General features: G+C 51.2%; 1 protein-coding gene across 1 annotated transcript; it reads right to left on the bottom strand.

Moving 5' to 3' along the window:
• Positions 1 to 2,529: 2,529 nt before the first annotated feature.
• On the bottom strand, positions 2,530 to 4,346 carry LOC114586799 (apelin receptor-like). The gene has a single exon (XM_028710613.2). It carries the CDS (start codon positions 4,235 to 4,237, stop codon positions 3,008 to 3,010), a length of 1,230 nt encoding a protein of 409 aa, XP_028566446.2. The 5' UTR covers positions 4,238 to 4,346; the 3' UTR covers positions 2,530 to 3,007.
• Positions 4,347 to 8,675: the final 4,329 nt, after the last annotated feature.

The raw sequence follows: 8,675 nt of genomic DNA, 5'->3' as shown, positions 1-8,675 counted from the left end.
AATAACCTTCAGAATTGGCATTATCAGCATCACAACCAACTGAGCTATCCAGGTTTTAATTGGATTTTGAATGAAATTGTTGCTGCTTTGAAATTTATTTATTTATTGGGGGGGGGGGGTTATTCCGTTATTCTGAACAATGCTTTTGATAGGGTATGGAGGGGGCACTGGGGACAAATTTACAGAACCAAGGAGGCAGTAGACCAAACCTGTCCTAGGGGCTTGTTTGCAGCTTTTAATATGGTGAGGTTTGGGAGTGGTTTGATAAGGAGCCCTGGATTTAACAAACCTCATCACCAGGTGAAGAAGAGAAGAAGAGTTTGGATTTGATATCCCGCTTTATCACTACCCGAAGGAGCCTCAAAGCAGCTAACATTCTCCTTTCCCTTCCTCCCCCACAACAAACACTCTGTGAGGTGAGTGGGGCTGAGAGACTTCAAAGAAGTGTGACTGGCCCAAGGTCACCCAGCAGCTGCATGTGGAGGAGTGGAGACGCGAACCCGGTTCACCAGATTACAAGTCTATCAGTCTTAACCACTACACCACACTGGCACACTGGTGAGATAGATAAGCAGAGGCTGCAGGAGCTACAAGGGTGTCAAATACTGCCCAGTCACCATGAGGTCTAGAAACTTGCTTGTTGTTTTATTTTAAGAGGTGAAAGTAATAATTGAAGGCAACATGGCAGGGGATTGATTGATTGATTGATTTGATTTAAACAAACCATGTGGTGGGTGAGTTAACAGCTAGAGAGCTCATGATTCTGCTGGGATTTTTAACCTCTCCACTGCTGCCATTTCCCAAATTTCTAAACAACAGCAACAAACAGTTGGAAACCTTTTCCAAACCACTGCCAGTTAGATTGATAAGTAGATCCCTCCTGATCGTTCAGTCTTCAGCCCACCACTGCTCTCGTGTTGAGACCTGGCCAGTGTCTTATAGAGCAGATGCAGATGGCAACCTCCCAACAGATGGACTAGTGTTTGTCCATTAATCACCACCTATTGTCCCAGTTGCTTTGTTCCCTTCCCCTCCTACCCTTTCTTGGCTTCTGGTATACCTTTTGAGGATGTGGGAGAGATTTCACCAAGGGAAGAGGCTGTTGCAACCAGTGCTTATTGTCTGTGAAGCGGGGAGGACTCGAGCTCATGTAAACACCCTGCAATGTCAGGCCATCGGGTCCACCTAGTCCACTATTGTCTGCACTGACTGGCAGCAGGTCTCCAGGATTTAAGACTGGGGACATACCTGGTCACACCTGGAGATGCTGTGGATTGAACTGGGGACATTCTATATGCAAAGCAAGTGCTCTACACATTGTGCTATGGTCTCCTTCCTGTTAAAATAATGTAAGATTCTAGTCCTCATTGTTCAGAATAAAAGACTGAAATAAATAGCAACACCGGCAGCTGCCTTGTGCTGAGTCAGATTAGTATTGTCTCATTGACTAGTAGCAGCTCTTCACAATTCCAGGCAGGGAGTTTATCCTAGCCCTACCCAGGGAGGTGCCACAGGGGATCCGCTGCAACCTTGTGCATGCAAAGCAAATGCTCTTATCACTGAGCTACAGCCCTTTCCAGAAATGCACTCTGCACATGTTCAAAGGCATTGCGGTGATGATTACCACAAAGAGAGCATGTGCAACATAATAGTAATTGCATCTGACAAAGCCATAAAAATCACTCTCTCTCTGAGACTACCCTACCTTGCAGGATTGTTGTGAGAAGGAAAAGGGGAGGGGGGAACCATGTACATTATCATGAGCTCCTAGGAGGAAAGATGGGGGTCCCTTTGATGTTCCAAAAGGATGAAACTCACAAAGTGGCTCCCCGGACCCTCAGCCCAGTCCGCAACATCAGCTGAGCTCACATGCATCGAGGGTTTTTCACTGCCCCTGGCCCGTACCTTCCCAGTTTCCTTGTTTTAAAAAATGTTTTAATCAGATGCAGAGGGCTCTGAATTTGACCAAAGCAGGATCGCGAGGGAGGGAGGGGTTTTCTTGGACACACACACACACACACACACACACACAGCCCAGCAAGGACCAAGAGACTAGCTCATTTCTTTCTTTGTTTCTAAATTGTTTTGTCTTTGTTTCATTTTGTATTTTGCATTTTGATGTTGTGAACTGCCCTGTGATCTTTGGTACGCAAGGGCGATATACAAATTTAACGAATAATATTAACAGTATTTTGAAGTCTCTCTGTAATCAAAGGGACGCATAGCACGCGATGGATTTAAACTACCGTACGTACGCTTGAAAATTCGGGTTTTCGTTTGAAAAATCCCTAAGGTGCAAAGCTATCTGGATTGAAATATTTCCTTTTCACGTAGCCTGAAATGGGTTCGGGTTGCTGCTGTGTGTATGTTTTAATGACCTCCCACCAGCACCTTTCTCTGAACATCAGCCCAGAGTCTCTCTTTCGGTCCGACAAACTCTCGCTCACTCATTCCTTGTCAAGCGCAGCTCAGTCACTCTCGGTCACTACGCGCAAGGTTTTAGGCAAGAAGGAGAAAAAAAGAACCAGGTTGGGGTTTTTTTCCTGAGGAAACAACAACAAAAAGTATTTATTGATTACAAAGGTCAGAAGGGGAGTCACCCGCCAGAGGGACCTGCCCAATCCGGGGGGATTCTCGGGTCTTGGCGGTGATGAAGAACTGTCCGACCTACTCAGATAGCACCAAAGCGCCAGTGTCCGGCATAGAAGAAGCGGGGGGAGGGGGGAGAAAGAGACGGGGAAGGGGTGACATGGCAGTGTCCTGAATCGCCCCAGCCCGTCGGGCGAGAAAGACGCGGTGCCCAAGTGCTATCGCTGGAGAGGGGCGCCTCGCCGTCGGAAGTCCCAGGTTGCGCGCAGGCGCCTCTTCCAAAAGCGCGCTTCTCGCTTTGCTGCCTGCCGGCTCGTGGAGCTAAAAGCCGCCCTTGCCGCCGCCATCAGACGGGACTGGAGAGCTTGGAGGAGCCGTCTGAGCGGCTGCCTCGCTCTCCTCCTCCTCGCCTCTTTCTTCACACCTTGGTGCCCAAGGAGGGCAGCTCAGACTTCTGGGTCTGCCCGCTGAGGGTGGAGGAGACGGAGCCGGCCTGGGCGCGCAGGGCCCGGCGCAGGCCGAGCAGGAGGAGACACTGGGCGCGGAAGCGGCTGTCGAAGAAGGCGTAGAGGAAAGGGTTGAGGCAGCTGTTGATGTAAGCCAGGCAGGTGGCGTAGGGGTGCAGGCGAGGGATGAGTTCGAGCCAGGAGCAGGGCAGGTGCAGCACCCCCACCCAGTAGAGCACGTAGAGGTTCTTGAGCAGGTGGAAAGGGAACCAGCAGGCGGCGAAGACGGCCACCAGGGTGACGATGATGCGCAGCAGGCGGCGGCGCTGGCGGCCCTCCTCCTTGCGCACGTGCTGCTGGAAGTGGCGGCTGACGGTGGCGCCGATGCAGCAGTAGCAGAGCGTCATGAGCAGCAGCGGCAGCACGAAGCCCAGCGCCGTCGTGGAAAGGCTCAGCGCCGCCATCCAGTATTCTTTTTCCCGCGGGCTGGACGCCACGCTGCTGAAATCCATGTCGCACTCGACGGCGGCCTCAGCAGCCATAGCTGCGGCAGCGGCATCGGCATCAGCAGCAGAGGCGTTGCCGTCGGTCTGGTGGGGTGGAAGGCGCGTACGCGTGTTGCGCAGCAAGAGCGCGGGCAGCGCCAAGAGCCCGGCCAGCAGCCAGACGGCGACCAGCGAGAGCAGCGTGGAGGTGCGCGGGCGCGCCGAGGCGGGCCGCCCGACGGAGCGCGGCAGGGCGTGCACGATGGCCAGGTAGCGCTCGAAGCTGAGGCAGCCCAGGCAGAAGGCGGACGCGAACATGTTGAGCAGCACCAGGTAACTGCTCAGCTTGCACAGCGCCGAGCCGAAGGGCCAGTGGAAGCGCAGCGCCGTGTAGGCGGCCCAGAGGGGCAGCGTCACCACGAAAGCAAGGTCGGCGAGCGCCAGGTTGCCGATGTACGTGTCCGCCGAGCGCCGCTTCCCCGGCGGACCGCGCCACACGGTGAAGATCACCAGGCCGTTCCCCGACAGGCCCAGGACGAAGACCAGCATGTAGAGGACGGGCAGCAGCGAGAAGGAGACTTCCCAGTCCGTCTCGGCCTCTTCCCAGGCGCACTGCAGCTCCAGGAAACTGTCGTTCCAGGCCCCCGACAGCTCCTCCTCATACTCGTACTGGTCCCCCGCCAGCGGGTAGTCGAGAGGCTGCTGGTGGCGCTCCATGGCGCAGGCAGCCCACCGACCGGACAGCAGGGGCGAAGGGTCTTGTCTTCCGACGGCTGGCACCAGCGGCTTTCTCCTCCGACAGCTGTCCTCTGGCTAGGGGAAGCTATTAAAGAGCGGCGGGGTGGGCGGAGGAGGAGGGGGGGTGGCTTGAGGAGACACCGCCCTCTCGCTGCGCGCCCGCCGGGACAGAGCCAGCCCCTCCCGTCGGAGTTTGAGCGGGGTTTGAGTGGGTAGACGGAGCCAGTCTGGGATTTTGCGATGAGTTTTTGCTTGCCTGCTCCGCCAGGGACAGCCAGCACATCAGCCCCAGCGAAAGGAGTTGCTGGAATGGACGGCAGCCGTCCATCAGGGCCTCTTCTCCCAGGTGACAGGGCCTTTATAGGGGAGAATGCCCCTATCCATTACCGTTGCAGGAAGCTGCCTTACAGCGAGTCAGGCAGATTAGTCTATCTAGTATTTTGTAAGCCGTGACTGGCTTTGGGTTTCCGGTGAGCAGTCTTCCCGGCCCTACCTGGGGGTGCCCAGGACTGAGCCCCGGGACCGTTTCTATGCAAGGCAGGTGTTCTGACCCTGAGCTACAGCTTCCCCTTAAAAATGAAGCAAGATCCCACAGTCACCATAGGATTAAAGGCTGGTTTAAATAAGAACCTAGGAAACTGCCTTCGAACAAGTCAAACTGCTGGTCCATCTAGCTCAGTATTGTTGGCACTGACTGGCAGCAGCTATCCAACTGGGAATCTCTCTCCCAGCGCTACTTAGAGATGTGAGGGATAAGGAAGCCCCCCCCCCCCAATGTCCCTATGGCAATTTATGGGACAATCGTCCCTTTCCAGCTGCTTTGAAATAGGTGCACACTCTTGGACACAGTTCACATTCATTTTAGCAAGGAAGCCTTCCTGGATCCTAACCCTTGTCCATTAGTGAAGGGGGGGTCTGCTTAGGGAGGTTTATACATTGGGCAACAAAGTGTGCATCTGGGCGCTGAACTGCCTCGTTGCCATTGCTGCCCCCTCCCCCTTCCCCAAAGAAAGAAGACGATTCAGCGTCGGAATAAGAGAAGCTGCTGTTTCGTTTTCCCTGGCCTTCATGTGGGAATCTTCCAGACCGGATGCTTTGCCAGGGGAGCGCAATGGGTGCTCAGAGGCTCCTGCTTCCCATGAGAACCACCACCAGAGATCGCAAACCCTTCTCTTTCTCTCTCACTTGCAAAAAAAGTAGCATTATGAATGCTTTTCATCAGCATCATGAGGATGTGCTCACAGCGATGCACAGCTGCGGGCTTCAGAATTGTGTGCAGGCACATGGGCACACCAGAGTATTGGGGGTGCTCCTCCCCAATGCCCATTGCTATGCTCATCACCCCAGATGGATAGGGTGACAGGGAGGGAGGGGGGTGTCTCTGCAATCCTATCCAGATGTTGCTCTCTCTTTTGACAGAGAGTCAGGAGCTTCCCAAACTCAGATTATGGATAGCGGTACACGCACAATAAGGGTCTGTTTGCACCGTTCCAGTTTGCATTTTGAGCTACATGGGAATACAGGAAGCTGTTTATACTGAGTTGGACAACTGGTCCGTCTAGTTATGTACTGTCCACACTGACTGGCAGCAGCTCTCCAGGGTTTCAGGCAGGGGACATTCCCAATTTATACTCTCCCCACCCCCACTCTCATGGGTTCCCAAGCAGCAAACAGATACACAATTTAAAAACAAAGTTGGGGGAAAGAATCTAAAACAGATTTAAACATTCTTTAAAAAGATTAAAATTAAAAGCAATTGCCGTTAAAAGCATCCTTCTAGCCAATGATCTTGAGGTATTCTTCAGCTACCAAATGCACTTGGATAAACAGGAATGTTCTCAAATTCCTCCTGAGAATGGAGGCAGGCACATCTCACTAGTCTGAGCAGTTTACAAGTGCAAAACCCATTCTAAAAATTAAAATGCTCCATGAAACAACCGCATGATAAAAGGATAGCAATTAAACCAGTTACAACAGCAATTAAAATTGTTGTTGTTACAGTTTATTTATGTACTGCTTTCGGGCCAAAAAGCCCCCAAAGCAGTGAATAGCATATGAAAACATCAACAAATACCACCACCCCCAAAAAAAATTACTAAAGAAAATGAAATGGTACAAAATTTTGGTACAAATTGTACAAATGGTACAAAAAATATTTTGCAGCTGCTATCATTAAGAGTCTCTTCCTTTAAATTCCTAGGAGTTTTTCTCAGTGAAGACCTTACTTGGAAAATCAATACAACCCAGGTGGTTAAGAAAGCCCAACAGAGACTCCATCTCCTCAGAGTATTGCAAAGAATGATGTCAATTAACATTTGATGATCTCCTTCTACCGGTCAAGAATAGAAAGTGTCCTTTCATACTGCATCACGGTGTGGTATGCTGGTTTGACATCACTGATAGGAAGTGCCTACAGAGGGTGGTGAATACAGCACAAGATATTATGGGCTGTCTGTGAACCAACAGGATAAAGAACAGCTTCTATCCGTGGGCTGTTAGGCTGCTGAATGAAAAGATAACAATAGGGCAACTGACTTTCGGGTTTGGTGGGTGTGCGAGGGGAGTTAAGACTAAGAGAGCTGAGTGGAGGGTGCTCTTGTAATCTCACTGTATACAAGTTGTACAAGTGACAATAAAGTATTTCAAAATAAAGTATTTCAATTAAACAGCTGCTCAACCCTAACTTTCTCCCTGATGTGCCGGTTATTCTGACAGTGCTGAATGCTGGAGGGCCATTTATTGTCCCGGCCTTGTTTTTCCTGTCTGTAAAATGGGAATAACCACGAGTTTCCAGAGCGGGTTTTGGTGAGTTCAACTGTTGAAGGCAAAGACTTTGCATTTTATTTTTGTACGAAGGAGCAAGCAATCATGGGGGGGGGGGGGACACACCACACCTACCTAACTTGGAGACAGACAGTCAGGTCGTGTAACCACAGCAGTGATCCAGAGGAAGAATACCGTAACCGCTGGGAGGACTGCAGAGAGAAGAAAATGCCATGGTGCATCTGCCCCAGCTGCAACAAAACATGTCTTTCCTGTATTGGTCTCTACAGCCACAACAGGCATTGTAACCTTCCAATAGCTTGACTTCACCCCAAAAGCAAACTCATCCATTGTCTCCCGACATGTTACAGCCATGAGACACATTTATAGTTCCAGATGTCATCAGTCAATATGGTGGGGAGTGGGGCACTTATGTCCTTGTGTCCTCTCAGCTTAATGCTCCTTGCACCCCCTGCTTTATAACAGGGCTAGGGGTCCAGATCAGGCCTGGGAGCCAGGTCATTTTCTCACCTGCCCGCTGTAGGCCAAATTTGATCACCTGACATCTCAGGTAATTGTGGCCCCTTATCACCTGTGCAGCTTGAAGGCTTCTTGGGCCTGATTAGGGATACAGGCTGGAGTCTTCCCACCCTGATGAAAAATGGAATGAGTCTATTTTATGATACGTGAGTCAGGAAGCTGTTTTCAGGTGGGATGGTGGGATGTGAACTGAACAAATGGATGCTATTTTGCCAGGATTCCATATGAGCATTCCAATCCATCCAGTGAAGTCTGGTCCACTCTTGCTGTTGCCTTGAGGTTGCCATAGGAACAAAGTAGGCTGCGGTGGTCCACCCAGTTCAATACTGTCTGTATTGTCTTGCTGCAGGGGTGTATAGGGTGTTAGGTGAGGGGGTAGAACCTCTAGTGGGGGGCATATTGTGCTCCTTCTGGGGCAATTTGTCCATTTTTGGTCCTCGCCTTACACTCAGCTCTCACCTGTGGCTCCCACAAGCTGTCAGCATGTGACGGTGGCCACACCCTGGGAATGGCTTTGATTGGCTGGCTAAACCAGGTGAGGGTAGCTGATGGGTCTCAAAACCTCGGTGAGTTGGTATGGCGTTTGCCCATCCTTTGGGGATATGTTTGTAATGGGGAAGAGAAAGGGTTAATAGGTTGACCAATAAGAAAGCCTGGAGGCGGGGCCTACCTGATTTTGAGGCTCAGCCCTGAGGTTTTGACAGTTTGGTTGGTTCTTTTTGGGGGGGGGCAGAGATAGAGGAGTCAGAGTGAGTTAGAGACAGGGACAAGACTGAGAGGGAATAGAGTGACAGTGTTTGGAATACACTCATACCTCGTGTTGCGTTTGCTTCAGGTTGAGCGTTTTCAGGTTGCGTCCCGCGGCGACCCAGAAGTACCGGAAAGGGTTACTTCCGGGATTCACCGCTCGCACATGTGCAGATGCTCAAAATGATGTCACACACATGCGCAGAAGCAGCGAATTGTGACCCGCACATACGCAGACACGGGTTGCATTCTGCTCAGGTTGTGAACCGGGCTCTGGAACGGATCCCGTTCGCAACCAGAGGTACCACTCTATATATTAAAACTTGTTTGTGTTTGAAATAAACTTTAATCTTCATTGTGAACTTTA

This window comes from Podarcis muralis, chromosome 16 (assembly GCF_964188315.1).
Source record: "Podarcis muralis chromosome 16, rPodMur119.hap1.1, whole genome shotgun sequence".
Classification (NCBI taxonomy): domain Eukaryota; kingdom Metazoa; phylum Chordata; class Lepidosauria; order Squamata; family Lacertidae; genus Podarcis; species Podarcis muralis.
The sequence above is the reverse complement of the archived record's forward strand: the minus strand, read 5'-3'. Positions and strand labels throughout refer to the sequence as shown.